At 40.3% G+C, this 19,099-nt stretch overlaps 1 protein-coding gene across 4 annotated transcripts in view; it reads left to right on the top strand.

Annotated features, from left to right (window-relative positions):
* Positions 1–19,099, top strand: part of LOC102158414 (placenta-specific protein 1-like) — a 62,871-nt gene that overhangs the window by 5,750 nt on the left and 38,022 nt on the right. Inside the window, exons 2-3 of one of the 4 annotated variants that reach the window (XM_021082989.1) lie at positions 1,709–1,781; positions 17,494–17,575. In XM_021082989.1, the coding sequence (XP_020938648.1) occupies positions 1,764–1,781; positions 17,494–17,575 (100 nt within the window). In that variant the 5' untranslated portion in view covers positions 1,709–1,763. Of the gene's footprint in view, positions 1–1,708; positions 1,782–17,266; positions 17,413–17,493; positions 17,576–17,618; positions 17,756–19,099 lie in introns of those variants that run through there. The other 3 variants (XR_002341481.1, XR_002341480.1, XM_021082990.1) reach the window with 3 other exon arrangements.

Below are 19,099 nucleotides of genomic sequence, written 5' to 3'. Positions count from 1 at the left end.
TTCAGTTAGGGATCATGAAGGGACCCGGCGACTTGGCTCCAGCCCCTCTCAGGTACGGTTCTGGGCCAGTGCTCATGCAGGGATCTGCCCAGTGACCGAGCAGGAACCACAGCCATTTTCGTGCCCAGAAACAGGTCTGCTGTCTGCAGACTCAACTGAGGACCAAGTGACTCAACAGCCAAATGACTCAGTTCCAGCCCTGCTTGACTGTGATCCCAGAGGCAATCCCATCAGCCCACAGCCTGAGAACAGTAGGCTATAAAAAGCAGTATGTAAAATGGGGAGCGGTTTGTGCCTTGAAATGTACAGACACCAATGTGAGGCCATGCAGATCACAAAGGCAAACAGAACACCACTGAAGGAAACTCATAAATGGATCGAATTTATATGTACAAAAAAACATAGGGAAGAAGCAATGGCTTTTTGACTATAAAAGCATAAACAACAAAAACAAAAAAAAAACCAAGTGGAATTACAAAAACTGAAAAACTTTTCGATAGTAAAAGAACCATCAACAAAGTAAAGAGGCAACCTAGGGAATGGGAGGAGAAAATATTTATATCATACAGCATATATCTGAGAAGGTATTAATATCTAAAATATATAAGGACTGGAGTTCCTGTTGTGGCTCTGTGGGTTAAGAGCTGACATAGTCTCCATGAGGATGCAGTTTGATCTCTGGCTGTCTCAGTGGGTTAAGGATCTGGCCTTGCTGCAAGCTGCTGTGTAGGTCACAGATGCGGCTCGGATCCAAACAGCCAGGGATGTGGCACAGGCCTGCAGCTGCAGCTCCAGTTTGATCCCTAGCCTGGGAACCTCCCTATGCCCTGGGTGCAGCCCTAAAAAAAAAAAGACCCCCCCCCAAAAAAAAAGAGAGAGCAAGAGAAATTTTCCAAAGAAGATACATAAATGGCCAGCAGGTATGTGTAAAGATGCTCAACATCACTACCATTAGGGAAATACAAATTAAAACCACAGTGAGATATCACCTCACATCCATTAGGATGGCTGTTATTAAAAAGAAAAGAGGTAACAAGTTTTGATGAGGATGTGGAAAAAAGGGAACCCTTGTGCTCTATTGATTGGAGTATAAACTGGTATAGTCATTATGAAAAACAGTATGTCACTTTCTTAAGAAATTAAAAATAGAACTATTGTTTGACACAGCAATCTCAATGCTGAGTATGTGTCCAAAGGAAATGCAATCAGCTTCATTACTGCACTCAGGCTCTGCTGCTTGTTGCTCAAGAAACCAATACTGAGAGACAAGTGTTGGGTAAAGGAAAAGTAGCTTTATTTTAAGGAAGTTGGCAACCTAAGGGGAAGATGAACTACTGTCTGAAAGAACCAACTTCCAACTCCCCATGTTTAGCCAGGATTTGTATACGAAGGAAAGCAGGAAATGGCTGCAGGTCATGTGCTACGGCAGGGGCTATGCTTCTATTTTTGGAGCTGTGTACACTAATCATGAGGTGCTTTGCTGATATTAGAACTTGAGTGTGGTCATTGCATGGTCCAGATTAGCACACACACATCTGTGCATTTCTGGAGAAACAAGAACCAAGGCAGAAACAGAGCAAAATGGGCAAAGCGAAACAAGAACCAGTCCATCAAACCCCTGAGCTTTAGCTATTAACAAGGCTTTCGTTGTAAAACAAGTCTGGTTACAGTATCTCAAGAGATATCTTTACTCCCATGTTTTTTGCAGCATTGTTGGCAAAGCCATGATTATGACATCAACCTAAATGCCCGTCAACTGATGAATGGATAAAGACACTACGGTATGTTTATACAAGGTGATATTAATCAGCCATGAGAAAGAAGGAATTCATACCATTTGTGACAACATGGATTGACCTTGAGGGCATTATGCTAAATGAAATAAATTAGAGCAAGACAAATACTTTATGGTATCACTTATATGTGGCATCTAAAAAAAAAGTTGAACTCATAGAAGCAGATGGCAGAATGGTGGTTGCTAGGAGATGGGGCTTGAGATGAAGGGGGAAATGTTGGCCCAAGGGTACAAATTTGAGCTATAAGACAAATGTATGCTGAGGATCTAAGGTACAGCATAGTGCCTATAAGTGATAATACTGTATTGTATGCTTGAAATTTGCAAAGAGTAGATCTTAGGTGTTACCCCTCAAATACGAAAAAATGGTAATTATGTGAGATGATGAGTATGTTAATTAGTTTGCTTGTGGTCATCATTTCATAATATATATGCATATCAAATCATCTTATTGTTCACCTTGATATATATACAATTTTTGTTTCTCAATTATATTTCAATAAAGATGGGAAAAAAAGACTGTATCAACTTAGGTATGGACTTAATTATGACATGCTTTCCTCCATGTTTTCCCTCTGCTAATGCTGATGTGTTGATCACCTATGGGTTTGCCTCTGTTGTCCATTACAATGGACAGATCCTTTGTTTTTTTTTTTTTTTCTTTTTAGGGCCGCACCTGCAGCATATGGAAGTTCCCAGGCTAGGGGTCAAATCAGAGCTACAGCTGCCAGCCTATGCCACAGCCACAGAAACACCAGATCAGAGCTGCATCTGCAACCTACTCTATAGATCTCAGCAATGCCAGATCCTTAACCCACTGAGCGAGGCCAGGGATAGAACTCACTTCCTCATAGATCCTAGTTGCGTTTGTGAACTGTTTAGCCACAAAGGGAACTCCAATTTTTTTTAATTTGAGGATGATTACATACACGTGTGTGTATGTGTGTGTGTGTGTATTTCATTTTTGGGGTTAAAAATTATTTTTTATTTTTTTAGAATTACACTTTACTACCTCTAATTCATTTAGCCTTTGCTACTTCCAGCTTTCCAGTCTCTTCAAAATGTGATTTAAAAATTTTGTCATATTTTTTCCTAGTTATTGCATCAGAAGCAATGTCTTACAGCTACAAACTACTTTCTCATTTCTGACTTAGAATGATTCCATTTAGACTTGAATAGCCCCCATCCCTTCTCTGAAGCAAGTCTTATCAATATCCCATGTCACTACCACACTGCTGCTCTCAATGTTGATTTTAAATTCTCATTTACCTCACCTGACAATTGATTGCTCTCTTCTTTCATACTTCCTCTACTTGGCTGGAACACTATCCTCTTATGGAATTTTCCCCCTACCTTTCTGACTGATCCTTCTTGGTTTTCTCTTGCTGCTTCTTCCTAATGTGACTGAAGTTTCTAAAAGTTGTAATATTCTAGTTCCTGAAATGCTTCTTTCTCCTTTAGTGAGCTCATTAAATCGCAATGCTTTAAGTGATACTGAGATGCTAAGATTTCTAAAATTTAAATCTCTGTACAGGAGATCTCCTTAGGTCTAGACTTGAATTTAGGCTTAGTCATGTGACTTCCTTGGCTCCATAGAAAGTTGGCAGATATGATGTAAATGGAAGGTTGAAAATTGCTTTTGCATGAGTGCTGCTGTTTGACTCTGGAGACCCACCATGTGTATGAACATGAGCTAGTATGTTGGAAAGGCCATATAGTGGAGAACTGGGACAGTCTAGCTGTCAGCCTGGAACCCTTGGTATCGAGTGGGGTGTTTTTTTGATCATTTTGCATTAGGTGAGCCACCAGATGAGTAAAATAACATGGCTAACCCCAAGCAATAGTTATTAATACAATAACTATCTAGCTAAATCCAGCCCAAATTTGTGAGAAAATGATTGTTTTAATCCACTTATTAAAGTGGATTATTATTATAGAGGTTAGTTATGCAGCAGTAGATGATTGATATGCAATAATTAAAATTTTTTCCAGTTATGTAGTTTAAGAAATACTTGTAGCTGACCATCTATTTCATTTCTACCTATTACTCGTTCTCTGATGTCACAAATCTCTATTGGTCAGAACACTCCTATTGTCACCCTGGTTCTGTAACCAATTAGAGACATTGCTACAACCTTTTCTCTAGTGATTAAGGACCGCTATCTGATTTTAGCAAGTTTAGAGTCAGATTAAACTGACAGATAATTTCAGGGCCCCATCTCTGGCTATCCTTCCCAACCATTTCCCTTCACTAGTTCATTTCCCAATGTCATAGTTAAGCTCTCCACACCTTCCCAAGGAAGAAAGAGACCAGGTGAGTGGGTTGTACATTAATAAATCCTCTTCAACATTACCAACTCCTTAAGCACTTGACAATGTATTTCTGGCTTTTCATTCTTCCTACTCTTGGTCACTATTAAGACCAGCTTTCTTTCTTTTTTCTTTTTTGGCTGTGCCAGGGGCATGCAGAAATTTCAGGGCCAGGGACTGAAGCTGCACCCCAGCTGCAACTCAAGCCATAGCAGTTACAATGCTGGATCTTTAACCTACTGCTTCACCAGGGAACTCCAAGTTCAGCTTTCCATCAAGCAAAATGTTGGGGTCAATTCTTGTTGCTTAAGATAGCACATTTCATAACTGCATCTACATTAATAAGTGTGGCACAATCCAACTTGTGTTCTTTTTTTTTTTTAAATCTAATTCACCAAGAATTCAATTCTAAATACATCTCCTAAATTTATGCAAATATAAATTAGAAATATCTTGTCATTATTTTTGTTTAAGCTATCTCCTGTTGGATCAAACTTTTTATGTGTCTTCTTGTTGCAGACTGGGATCCAACCCTAGTGATGGTTCCAGAGACAATAATTTATAGGTATACGCTTGACAGAGAACAGACATATCCTTTGGAACAAGAAAACTGCCTCAAATTAGATTATTTCAGGGTCTTCAAGCAAAGGAAGTCCAGGTTGTTCAGTCAGAATAGGAGAAGCTAATGCTTTAAGTCTCAAAGTGATGAGATGATTGAGAGGCTCAGATCCTCTCAGGTGTATTCAAAATACCTATCTTGAGTCTCAGGATCTGGCTGCTTCCTAGACAATGATCAAATCCTTACAATAGAGACCTTGGTGGGATGTACACTAAACTTGCATTATAATTCTGTGAGCTGAACAATTAGATCTTGGCTTTAATTCTCAGCCTCCTCTGGCCTGTGGACAGCAAAAATAATTACACCTTGTCAGCTTGTATAGATGCTTTCTGGTTTTTGGAATGTAAGTCGAAGTAAGAGAAATTAAGATCTTGAATTGAAAATGTTATTCCTGTAAGCTGATCCACAACGTCAGAGGCAGCCATCTCACCCCATATTCTCCTTAACCTTTATTGTTGCTACCACAGACAACTGCAGAAGTTACATCCTCAAAAATCTTGCCTTTGACTGGTTCACCATTGTAAGAAACAATGGGTGACAAATTAAGGGATGTGATGCCACCCCATGCCACAGGATATTATCTCATTTTCTGTTAATAATGAGGGGTTTTAGATGAACTGAAAGAGTAAACAGGAGAAGGCGAGGCACCCCAGGTTTGGTGACTGCCAATTGCCGTTACCCTAGACTTGGAGTGGTAAATAGAAGCAATGGAACTATGGAAGGTAGGGCTGCCTAGCAAGTGTAGACTCACTGGAGATGTCTCAGAAGAAGAGATTAAGGGGGAGACATACCCTAGATCCTCCTCTTCTCCCACCCTCCAGTCTCCTTCCAGCAAGGTCCACTCTGCTGTACCAGCAGCGGTGAGGTTGGATGCAGATTCATTACCAAATTCATGAGGCACTGTAGACCTCTCTCAGCATCAAGTCTACCTAGCCATGACAAAGGGTACAGGACATACAACTACTCAGCAAGCACAATATCACCGTAGGGGAGATGTTACAACTCCCAGGCACAGCTTCTGATGTTCTGGTCATTTGGCACTTGAAATGAGCATGGCCATGAGAGCTGAGGCTTAGCTGTAGATGGACAAACTTAGCTCAAGGAAACCATCAGTACCAGGGGCTTTTCCCCTTTCATGCCTACCTCGTTATACAGCTCCTTGGTATATGTGACTAGCCCTCACTCTCTGGGGCAGCAACGACAAAGTAGTACATAGTCTTTGCTTAGATTGTCATCTCTTTTGTACCTGGTATAGGTAATTTCATGACAGTTCCTTGAATTTATGTCAAGAGAGTTAACCAAGGGTCAGCTTCCCAGGCATTCCTGAAAACTAGATGACCAGTAATAGAACCAGATGGAAATTCTTACCATCCAGCTTCGCACTGGTTACTCCTAATTGCAAGCCAGTTAGTAGAGACATCTGGTGGGAAATAAGATTGTAGAGATCAGCTCTCTGATTCAGAGCTGAGAAGAGAAGGGCAGAGAACAGCCCTTACAGTAGTCTAATGGCTGGCAGACTCCTTTCAACTTCTACAATTGGCTTCTGCCCCACCATTGTATCAAACTTCTCAGTCGATGTTACCAACAAATTGTTTTCAAATGTAAGGCAGCTTTAAGTTTTCACCTAACTTGATCACATTTTATTTTTGATTTTTTTTTTCATTTTCATTTTCTCTCTTCTTAGGGGCACACCTGTAGCATATTGAAGTTCCCAGGCTAGGGGTGAAATAGGAGCTGCTGCTGCCAGCCTACGCCACAGCCACAGCCACAGCAATGCCAGATCTGAGCTGCCTCTTTGACCTACACCACAGCTCATGGCAACACCGGATCCTTAGCCCACTGAGTGAGGCCAGGGATCAAACCTGCATCCTCATGAACACTAGTTGTGTTCATTACCCCTGAGCCACGATGGGAGCTCCGTCCCAGTTTTTTGACTGCTCCTTCTAAGTACTCACTACCAATAGATATATATTTTTAACGTCAAACGTTGTAGGTCCTCAGGGCTTTGCATTAAACTATTGTTTTTTTCCTCATCCTACATACTGTAGGTTGTCTCACATGCAAGTAGAAGCCTTCAAACATTCTAATATTTTCCACATTTTTGTTTCTATCTTAGATTCCCTTCTGAGACACAACTTCTAGTCAAATACTTTCTCCATATTTCTACTTGGATGGTCTCATGGGACTCTCAAAGTCAGCATATCCAAAACTGAAATCTTTTTCTTTTCTTTTCTTTTTTTTTGTCTTTTTGCTATTTCTTGGGCCGCTCCCGCGGCATATGGAGGTTCTCAGGCCAGGGGTCCAATTGGAGCTGCAGCCACCGGCCTACGCCAGAGCCACAGCAATGCGGGATCCGAGCCGCGTCTGCAACCTACACCACAGCTCACGGCAACACCGGATCATTAACCCACTGAGCAAGGGCAGGGACCGAACCCGAAACCTCATGGTTCCTAGTCAGATTCGTTAACCACTGCGCCACAATGGGAACTCCCATGAAATCTTTTTCTTTTATTGCTAACTTGCTCACTTTGTTGGTACTGCCATCCTTGCTATGTAATAACTGTGTGACCTTAGGTAAGTGCCTTAACCTGAGTCTCAGCTTCCTTGTCTGTAAATTTTAGGTAATAATAATCTCCCAAGGTTTTGTGAGAATTTGATGAGTTACTGTGGGAGTGATTAGAATAGTACCTAGTACATAATAGGCAGTATATAATTGTTAACTCTCATTGTCTCACCAATAACTATCAACTTGGTTGTCTATACCTAAGTCTGGTTGTCAAACCTGATAACTTCTGTCTCCCTCAATTACTGATCTGATTAGTGTCATATACTTTACCTTCTGGAACCTGCTTCTATCTGCCTCTACCGCCATGACCTTGGTCCAAATGACCATAATTTCGGCACCTTCATAGTAACTTCCAAATTTTTTCATAGTCACTTGCATGAGTCATTCTCTGATTGACCAACTCCTTGAGCAGCACTTCTCAGACTGCTTAATACATAGACCCCACTTAAAGAAAAGGAATCCTCAAGGAACACAGTTTGCCGTACACTCCCCTAAGACTTTAATCTAGGAAAACGTCAATTTTGCATTTTCCTTGCCAAAGACATATTTTATCACTGTGCTGGTAACCTTTTTAAAAAGTTATTTAGGCGTTCCCTGGTTGCCTAGTAGTTAAAGATTCAGTGTTTTTTCGCTGCTGTGGCTTGGGTTCGATCACTGCCCTAGGAACTTCCACATACCATGGGTGCAGCCCAAAGCAAAAGTTACTTATATCCCCATAGAGGTGAAAATATGCCTGGGACTCCTTGGGCTCAGAGTATTGAGTTTCGCACCTAAAGCTGTAATTTTTCAAAATCATAATTCTGCTTATTTGCTTCCTGGTTAAAACCTTGAAGGCTTTGCCCTTTGAATAAAACTCCACATTTAAAATATGGTTTCTAAGGACCTGCGCGTCTCTTCCTGGCCTGCCTCCCCACCTGTTATCTCACCATCTGGCACATTAGGCTCCAGCTCACTCTTTCCAGTTCTGTCATGCCAAGTTCCTCCCTGCCTCAAGGCGTGTTTGCACCTGTGGTTTTAAATGCTTGCTTTCAGGTGGTTGATGCTTCCTGTTCCCTTCAATGGCCTCCTCATCCTTCAGTTTAAAGGTGACAGTAATCCCCCTTATCCACGGTTTCACTTCCTGTGGTTTCATTTACCTGTGGTCCAACATGGCCTGAAAATACTAAATGGAAAATTCCAGAAACAACCCATGTTTTTTAATTTATTTTTCTTTTTTTTTAATGATTTTTTTCCCATTATAGCTGGTTTACAGTGTTCCGTCAATTTTCTACTGTACAGCAAAGTGATCCAGTCACACATACATGTATACTTTCTTTTTCTCACATCCTCCATCCTAAGCGACTAGATATAGCTCCCCAGTGCTATACAGCAGGATCTCATTGCTTATCTACTCCAAATGCAATAGTTTGCATCTATTAACCCCATATTCCTAGTCCATCCCACTCCCTCCCCCTTCCCCTTGGCAATCACAAAGCCTGTTCTGCAAGTCCATGAGTTTCTTTTCTGTGGAAATGTTCATTTGCAATCCATAGATTTTTAAATCGCTCACCATTCTTGGCAGCATGATGAAACCCATGCCAATAGCTGCAGCCTACCTGGCACATAAATCATCCCTTTATGGAGTGTATCCTGCCCATTAATCACAACAGCTGTCAGGATTATCAGAGTGGTTCTTCTGGGTGTTGCAGTGTTTGTGTTCAGATAATCCTTATTTTACTTAATGATGGCCCCAAAGCGCCAGAGTAGTGATGCTGGTGACTCAGATGTGCTGGAGAAAAACAATAAAGTGCTTCCTTTAATTGAAAAAATGACCATTCTTGACGTGAATAGAAAAGAAAAAAATGTATGCCGAGGTTTCTAAGATCTATGGTAAGAACAAATTTTCTACTGTGAAATTGTGAAGAGGGAAAAAAGATTTTTATGCTAGTTTTGTTGTCACACCTCCAACTGCAAAAATTGAGGCCACCATGCGTGAAAAGTGCTTAGTTAAAATGGAAAAGGCATCACGTTTGTACAATGAGTTCTTTTGTTTTTATTTTAAGGCCACACCTATGGCATATGGAAGTTCCCCGGTCAGGGATTGAATGCAGGCCACAGCTGCCTGTACCTCTGCAACAACCTAAGCCATTGCAGTCAGGTTCTTAACCCATTGCAGCACAGTGGGAATTCCCTACAATAAAGTATTTTGGGAGAGAGAGAGAGACCACATTCACATACCTTTTATTATAGTATATTGTTATTTTTTAATTTTATTTTATATATATATATTTATATAAATATATATACATGAAGGCTGGACCTGCAGCACATGGAAGTTCTCGGGCTAGGGGCTGAATCGGAGCTGTAGCTGAAGGCCTGTGCCACAACCACAGCAATGCCATGGCTTGCCGCAACCTACTAAGTGAGGCTAGGGATTGAACACACATCTTCGTGGGCATTATGTTGGGTTCTTAACCCAATGAGCCACAAAAGGAACTCCTATAGTATATTGTTTTAATGGTTCTATTTTATTATTAGTTATGGTTCTTAATTTTGTACCATGCCGACTTTACAAATTAAACTTTTATAAAACATAGCTGTGTACCTACAGGGAAAAACTCTGTACAGGTTTGGTACTATCTGAGGTTTTGGCCATTCCCTGGGGGTCTTGGAATTTATCCCTTATGGATGAGGGGGATTACTGTACTTCCTCAGGGAGGCTCTCTCTGTACCCCCAGACCTGTTATGTTCCCTTTTTATCTACTCTTTGTTCTCTATACTTTCCTCTGTAGCCCTTATGGGAATTGCTATTAGTTATCTGCAGAATTGTTTCTTAACTGTGTTTAATGTGTGTCTCCCTGCCAGACTGAATGTCTCAAAGGCAACGGTAAAACTTTCTTGCTCACCAGTGTCTCTCCAACTACACCATGCAGAATGCCTGCCAGGTTGAAATATTTGTTGAAAGGAACCGCTCCAGATACTTAAGCCAAATCATAAATAAATAACATTGGACTGACAGATACTCACATTAAGATAAATATTAGAAGTTTATATAGGGACAAAGTAGAAAGTAAAGATAGGGGGTGGCTTCCAGTAAGATTGAGAGAGAACTTGGAACTTAAACATCTGGGGTTTGGAGTTAAGGTCACCGAAGTATTAAGTATGCTAGAGCCATCTATTATCCAGTCTTTTTTTTTTTTTTTTCTTGTTTTATTTAATTTTTTTTCCCCGCTGTACAGCATGGGGAACAAGTTCCTCTTACATGTATACATTTTTTCCCCCACCCTTTGTTCTGTTGCAATATAAGTATCAAGACACAATTCTCAATGCTACTCAGCAGGATCTCATGGTAAATCCATTCCAAGTTGTATCCAATAACCCCAAGCTCCCGATCCCTCCCACTCCCTCCCCCTCCCATCAGGCAGCCACAAGTCTCTTCTCCAAGTCCATGACTTTCTTTTCTGAGGAGATGTTCATTTGTGCTGGATATTAGATTCCAGTTATAAGTGATATCATATGGTATTTGTCTTTGTCTTTCTGGCTCATTTCACTCAGGATGAGATTCTCTAGTTCCATCCATGTTGCTGCAAATGGCATTATGTTGTTCTTTTTTATGGCTGAGTAGTATTCCATTGTGTATATATAGCACATCTTCCGAATCCAATCATCTGTCGATGGACATTTGGGTTGTTTCCATGTCCTGGCTATTGTGAATAGGGCTGCAATGAACCTGCGGGTGCATGTGTCTCTTTTAAGTAGAGTTTTGTCCGGATATATACCCAAGAGTGGGATTGCAGGGTCATATGGAAGTTCTATGTATAGATTTCTAAGGTATCTCCAAACTGTTCTCCATAGTGGCTGTACCAGTTTACATTCCCACCAGCAGTGCAGGAGAGTTCCCTTTTCTCCACAGCCCTCCAGCACTTGTTATTTGTGGATTTATTAATGATGGCCATTCTGACTGGTGTGAGATGGTATCTCATGGTAGTTTTGATTTGCATTTCTCTTATACTCAGCGATGTTGAGCATTTTTTCATGTGTTTGTTGGCCATCTGTATATCTTCTTTGGAGAAATGTCTATTCAGGTCTTTTGCCCATTTTTCCATTGATTGATTGGTTTTTTTTGCTGTTGGGTTGTATAAGTTGTTTATATATTCTAGAGATTAAGCCCTTGTCAGTTGCATCATTTGAAACTGTTTTCTCCCATTCTGTAAGTTGTCTTTTTGTTTTCTTTTGGGTTTCCTTTGCTGTGCAAAAGCTTTTCAGTTTGACGAGGTCCCATGGGTTTATTTTTGCTCTAATTTCTATTGCTTTGGGAGACTGACCTGAGAAAATATTCATCATGTTGATGTCAGAGAGTGTTTTGCCTATGTTTTCTTCTAGGAGTTTGATGGTGTCCTGTCTTCTATTTAAGTCTTTCAGCCATTTGGAGTTTATTTTTGTGCATGGTGTGAGGGCGTGTTCTAGTTTCATTGCTTTGCATGCAGCTGTCCAGGTTTCCCAGCAATGCTTGCTGAATAGACTTTCTTGTTCCCATTTGATGTTCTTGCCTCCCTTGTCAAAGATTAATTGACCATAGGTGTCAGGGTTTACTTCCAGATTCTCTATTCTGTTCCATTGGTCTGTCTGTCTGTTTTGGTACCAGTACCACACTGTTTTGATGACTGTGGCTTTGTAGTATTTCTTGAAGTCTGGGAGAGTTATGCCTCCCGCTTGGTTTTTGTTTCTCAGGATTGCTTTGGCGATTCTGGGTCTTTTGTGGTTCCATATAAATGTTTGGATTGTTTGTTCTAGTTCTGTGAAAAATGTCATGGGTAATTTGATAGGGATTTCATTGAATCTGTAGATTGCTTTGGGTAGTATGGCCATGTTTACAATATTGATTTTTCCAATCCATGAACATGGAATATCTTTCCATTTCTTTACATCTTCTTTGATTTCTTTGATTAAAGGTTTATAGTTCTCGGCATATAGGTCCTTTACCTCCTTGGTCAGGTGTATTCCCAGGTATTTGATTTTGTGAGGTACAATTTTAAAAGGTATCATATTTTTGTATTCCTTTTCTAATATTTCATTGCTGGTATACAGAAATGCAACTGACTTCTGAATGTTAATCTTATATCCTGCTACTTTTCTGAATTTATTAATCAGTTCAAGTAGTTTTGGGGTTGAGTCCTTAGGGTTTTCTATGTATAGTATCATGTCGCCTGCATACAGCGATAGTTTTATCTCTTCTCTTCCTATTTGGATGCCTTTTATTTCTTTTGTTTGTCTAATTGCTGTGGCTAGGACTTCCAAAACTAAGTTGAAGAGCAGTGGTGAGAGTGGGCATCCCTGTCTTGTTCCAGATTTGAGTGAGAAGGCTTTCAGTTTTTCCCCATTGAGTATTATATTTGCTGTGGGTTTGTCATAAATGGCTTTGATTATATTCAGGAATGTTCCCTCTATATCCACTTTGGCGAGGGTCTTGATCATGAATGGATGTTGGACTTTGTCAGATGCTTTTTCTGCATCTATTGAGATGATCATATGGTTTTTGACTTTGCTTTTGTTAATGTGGTGTATGATGCTGATTGATTTGTGTATGTTGAACCATCCTTGTGAACCTGGGATGAACCCTACCTGGTCATGGTGTATGATCTTTTTGATATGTTGTTGGATTCAGTTGGCTAAGATTTTATTGAGAATTTTTGCATCTATATTCATCAAAGATATTGGCCAATAGTTTTCTTTTTTGGTGGTATCTTTGCCTGGTTTTGGAATGAGGGTGATGGTGGCATCATAGAATGTCTTTGGGAGTGTTCCTTCTTCTTCAACCTTTTGAAAAAGTTTAAGGAGGATGGGCACCAGATCCTCTTTATGTGTTGGTAGAATTCACCTGTGAAGCCATCTGTCCTGGACTTTTATTTGTAGGGAGTGATTTTATGACCTCTTCAATTTCATTTCTAGTGATCGGTCTGTTCCTTTTTGATTCAGTTTTGGCAGGCTGTAAGATTCTAGAAAATTGTCCATTTCTTCCAGATTGTCAAACTTGTTGCCATATAGTTGTTCATAGTATTCTCTTATGGTTTTTTGTATTTCTGCAGTATCTGTTGTGATTTCTCCTTTTTCATTTATAATTTTGTTTATTTGGGTTCTTTCTCTCCTCTTCTTAGTGAGTCTAGCCAGGGGTTTGTCAATTTTGTTTACCTTTTCAAAGAACCAGCTTTTGGTTTTATTAATTTTCTCTATTGTTTTTTGAATCTCTATTTTATTGATTCCTTCTTTGATCTTTATAATTTCCTTCTTCTGCTGACTTTAGGTCTTTTTTGTTCTTCTTTTTCTAATTCATTTAGGTGGAGGGTTAAGTTGTCAAGTTGAGATCTTTCTTCTTTTTTGAGGAAGGCTTGTATTGCTGTGAATTTCCCTCTGAGTACTGCTTTTGCAGTGTCCCATAGAGTTTGAGAGGTTGTGTCTTCATTATCATTTGTTTCAATGTATTTTTTAATTTCCTTCTTGATTTCCTCATTGACCCACTGGTTTTTTAGTAGCATGTTGTTTAGTCTCCACGTAGTAGGTTTTTTCTCGTTTCTTTTCCTGTGGTTGATTCCTAATTTCATGGCATTGTGGTCAGAGAAGATACTTGAAATAATTTCTATACTTTTAAATTTGTTGAGGTTAGTTTTATGTCCCAATTGTGGTCAATTCTCAAGAATGTTCCATACGCACTTGAGAAGAATGTATACTTGGATTTTTTTGGATGTAGTGTCCTGAAGATGTCAATTAAGTCTAACTTTTCTATTGTTTCCTTTAGGATCTCTGTTGCTTTATTGGTTTTCTGTCTAAAGGATCCGTCAATTGGTGTGAGTGGGGTATTAAATTCTCCTACTATGATTGTATTCCCATCAATTTTTCCCTTTATGTCTGTTAATATTTGTTGTATGTATCAGGGTGCTCCTGTATTTGGGGCATATACGTTGATGATAGTAATATCCTCTTCTTGGATGGATCCCTTAATCATTAAATAGTGTCCTTCTTTGTCTTTATGTCTTTTGTTTTTAAGACTATTTTGTCTGATATGAGTATTGCAAATCCTGATTTCCTGTCATGCTTATTGGCATGAAATATTTTTCCCACCCCCTCACTTTCAATCTATATGTATCCTTTGTCCTAAGGCGAGTTTCTTGTAGGCAGCAGATTGAAGGTTTTTGCTTTTTTATCCACTCAGCCACTCTGTGTCTTTTGATTGGAGCATTCAGTCCATTGACATTTAAGGTGATAATTGATAGATGATTATTTATTGCCATTTTAAACCTCGTGTTCCGGTTGATTCTATGGTTCTCCATTCTTCCTTTCTTTTTTTGGTTGGATGGTCTCCGATTATTTTCTGCTTGAGTTTTTTTTTTTTTTCCATTTTTTGTGAATGCAATGTTTGGTTTTGGTTTGTGGGTTCCCTGTTTTTTAAGTATGCTAACCCCTTCCTATAATTGTGTGTTTTAGCCTGATGGTCCTGTAGGCTCAAACCCTTCATTACTATACTAAAATTAAGAAGAGAAACAAACAAACAAAAAATTTTTATCAAAGAGTCTATTAATTTCCTTACTTCCCTTGCCCACATTTTATGATTTTGATGACTCTTTTTTTCTTTATAATTTTATTTTATTTTAAACATAATCAAGCAGATCCAGTTTGAGATAGTGGATCTCTACTCCTTTTGTCTTACCTCTCTCTATGCCAAGAAGCATGACGTATGTGATTGTGGTTATTTGCTTGGTGTACTAATGCTGAGCACTGAGGTGTGAACTAAGATGTCTGGTAAAACCTGATTTCACAGGCTGAGCTGGACACGGTCCTAAGAACTTCCAGGGAGACTGGAAGATATGGCCCAGGACAGTGACTCCAGTCTGAGCACAAATGACCCTAGGTGAGGTCCTACCTAACATGTGTGGGGATGGGAGCAAGGGGAAAAGAAAAGTGGAGGCACTCACACATCAGATACGTTGTGAAAGTTATACATCTGCACTATGAAGATGTAGAAACTGTTGAATGGACTTTAAAGTCGAAGAAACTTTTGAACAAAATTTGTTCAGCCCTCCTATTTTGATAAAGCCACTTTCCTTATGAGCGGAAAGGCAGATTTTAGTTTAGAATGTTCAGGGTCCTCAGAGTTCTATGTTGGAAGACTGCCTCATGGTCAGATGTGGATAGTGGAGCAGAGTGGAGGTGGACAGTGACTCTTACCACATTGCAGAGATAATTTGGGATTTAAACATCTGAGGTTTGGGGTCAAGGTCGCCCAAGTATTAAATATGTTAGAATCGTCTGTTATTCAGTCTTTTTGATCGAGTCAAGCAGACCCACTTTGAGATAATCTATATCTTTTGTTTCCCCCCTCTCTATGCTGATAAGCATGATGTGATTCTGGTTATTTTCTTGATTTACTAAAGCTGAGCATTGAGGAGTGAATGAAAATGTCTGGTAAAACTCAGATCCTTTAAGTTTCACTGGTAAGCTCAGGGCCACTTGGGCAGGGACTTCTGGGGGTTTTTGATTCTTTTTTTTTTTTTTCTTTTCTTTTTAGGGCTGCACCTGCGGCATATGGAGGTTCCCAGGCTAGGGGTCCAATCGGAGCTGTGGCCACCAGCCGACACCACAACCACAGAAACTCAGGATCCGAGCCATGTCTTTGACCTGAACTATAGCTCATGGCAATGCCGGATCCTTAACCCACTGAACGAGGCCAGGGATTGAACCCACAATCTCATGGTTCCTAGTCAGATTTGCTTCCATTGCGCCACAATGGGAACTCTGGGTTTTGATTCTTAGTGGCTTGGCCTTGGCCTGGCACATCTTCTTTCCAGGCAAAGGGCACAGTGAAGGCCCGAGTGAAGCCCTCTTAAAGCCTAAAACTCTGAGCAGAAGTCCCCCCTTCCCAGATCTAGGGGTGAAACCAAATAGCTTGGGGACACACTAATTTATACCGTCTCTTTTCCTGTTGGAATGTGTGGATGTCTAAAAGCTACAGCTGGGAGGGAGGAAGAAATGCCACACTGGGTGAAGGTTTTTTTTTTTTTTTTTTTCCCCTTTTATGGAAAGTCTTGGTTCAAATGACTGATTCCGGAATTTGGCCCAACATCATGCTACTTGGACTGGGTCTCTCTGTTTTCTTTCAGAGGATTCCAGATCCTCAAAAGACCACCTCTATTAGCACAAAAAAAATGCGTGTTTTACAGTGTTTATAGTATAGAGATGTTAGAAGTACCAAAAGAATATGTGAAGGGAAGTAGGGTTTGGATTCGTATTTTATTCCTCATTGATTTGTCCAAGATGACATTTATGGAGTAATCCCTAGTCACATCTGATTTTTTATTTAAAATTAAGGTCTTTCACTTCAAATCGAAGGACACAGAGAATTTACAATGCTGGGGGTTAAAGAGGCTCTAATGTAAAACAGATGAAAAGGGAATGGAACTAAGGAAAGGCGATTTGGAAGCCTCCCTCCCTCCCCCATCAGCAGTCCTGAGGACCTCTGCTCCAGGTTGCTCAAAGTGTGAGCTTCCATGAATTACTGGGGGCAATTGTTAAAAACGCAGATTCCTGGGCCCCATCCCTCTGGTTCAGACTTCAAAAATTGACATCTTTTGACAAGAACCTGCAGTGATTCGTATGTACTCTAAAGCTTCCAGATGCAAGAAAGCCCCTTGGACTGGAGTGGGGTGCTCCAGATAATTTTAATAATTAATCTGACATTTGGGAGCCATTCAACTACATGGCTCTCTTAAGTGATATTATCTCAGTCTGTGGTTCTCAAAGTGTGATCCTGCAATATCAGCAACACCTGGAACTTTCAGAAAAGCACATTCTTAGGCCCCACGGCAGCCCTGAATCAGAATCCGGGGCATAGCCTAGCAATCTATGTTTTAACAAGCCCTGCAGGTGATTCTGATGCTGCTAAAGTTTGAAAACTGCTTGATAAAACTCGCTCCCTAAATCACATTCCCCAACAATTCAATAACACACATTGGCACTCTCTGAGCTGCTTCTCCCAGGAACTTCAGAAGGTCCAGGTTCAAAGAAGTTAGAGTCCTCAAGGATCTGCTGGTGGCACTTTCTTTGCATCCCTGACTTCAGTACTGGAGTGATCAGGAGAATGTCAAGTTTCAGGTGGTAGAAAGAAGTCTTTCTCTGAATATAAACAAATGGTGGCTTTTATAAAGTTTTAATTTCATTCTTTGTACTTTTCAGATTTTCCAGCTGTTAAGCAATTGGGATCAGCAAGAATACAGCACATACCTGGAAAATAAAAGCAATCAGCACAAAGTGATTTGTAAGTACAGTCAGCTGAGTGTGGCATGGGCTATAAAATTATCCAAGCAGGCCAGGCGCTACCAATTTCCTGTGTTTTTCAAGAGTCTTTGGTTGAGAGCAGACATCATGAAGAATTTTGTGGGGATACGATCTTCCTTGCTTTTCTGCATGATTTTGGCTTTTTCTGAGCAAGAGTCAGGTACAAGAGTGACCCTGCGTTCTGTCGTTTGAAGGTGTAGTTTCTTAGAGTTTGCTGGGCCTTTTATTATATGCTATTTTGAGTAAATGACTTGCTATTTTATTTTGCTGACTTCCGTAGGAGTGTTGCTTTCTCTCTTTTGCCCTCTACCTCCTTATCCTCCCAAAGCAAGTGGTTTATGTAGTTTATCCTCATGCTTGGGATTGAGCTGCTTCTTCTTCTTCTTCTTCTTCTTTTTTTTTTTTTTTCTTTTTAGGGCCGCACCCAAGGCATGTGAAGGTTCCCAGGCTAGGGGTTGAATTGGAGCTATAGCTGCTGGCCTACACCACAGCCGTAGCAATGCAGGATCTGAGTTGTGTCTTCGACCTACACCACAGCTCAGGGCAACGGCCAGATCCTTAACCCACTGAGCAAGGCCAGGGATTGTACCTGCAACCTCATGGTTCCTAGTTGGATTCATTTCTGCTGCACCACGTAGGGAACTCCTCGAGCTATTTTTTACGTATAATTTTATTTAGATTTTTTTCCATTGTGCAGCTCTCCACCCTGTTCACCCTATCTGGGGAAATAGATTTCCCACCCTGATCTACTCCCTATCCAGCCTCCTGTCCCCTCTAATTAGTTGTGTGTTACTTCTAAATCAAGTCGTGGAAATAGCTTTATTTTTCTCTTCTCATTTATTTTTCCTAAGTCTTAAAGTTATATTTTAATATATATTTTTTTCTTTTTCTTTTTAGGGTCATGCCTGGGGCACATGGAAATTCCCGGGCTAGAGGTTGAATTGGAGATGCAGCTGCCGCCTACGCCACAGCCACAGCAATGCAGGATATGAGCCGAATCTGTGAGCTACACCACAGCTCAGGGCAACACTGGATCCTTAACCCACTGAGTGGGGTGAGGGATCAAACCCACATCCTCGTAATCCTGTATCAGGTCCTTAACCTGCTTAGCCACAATGAGAACTCCTAGTACCTGTTTTTAAAACATTTTCAATACAATTGTTAAAGTTTACTTTCCATTAATTAGTTATTACAAAATTACCAGCCATATTCCCGGTGTTGGACAATACATCCTTGAGCCTTACGCCCAGTAGTTTGTACCTCCCCTCCTCCCCTCCTGTGTTGCCCCTCCCCCCACTGGTAACCCCTGGTTGAGTCTTTGTATCTGTGAGTATGCTTCTTTTTTTGTTGTATTGACTAGTTTTGTTTTTTTAGATTCCATATATGTGATATCATACAGTATTTATTTTTTTCTGACTGGTTTCACTTCTCATAATGCCCTCCAAGTCCATCCATACCACTGTATATGGCCAACTTTGATTCTTTTCATGGCTGAGTAGTAGTC

The sequence above is a fragment of the Sus scrofa genome, chromosome 2 (genome assembly GCF_000003025.6).
Source record: "Sus scrofa isolate TJ Tabasco breed Duroc chromosome 2, Sscrofa11.1, whole genome shotgun sequence".
NCBI classification, from domain to species: domain Eukaryota; kingdom Metazoa; phylum Chordata; class Mammalia; order Artiodactyla; family Suidae; genus Sus; species Sus scrofa.
Note: the sequence above shows the minus strand (reverse complement) of the source record. Positions and strands in the feature narration are given on the sequence as shown.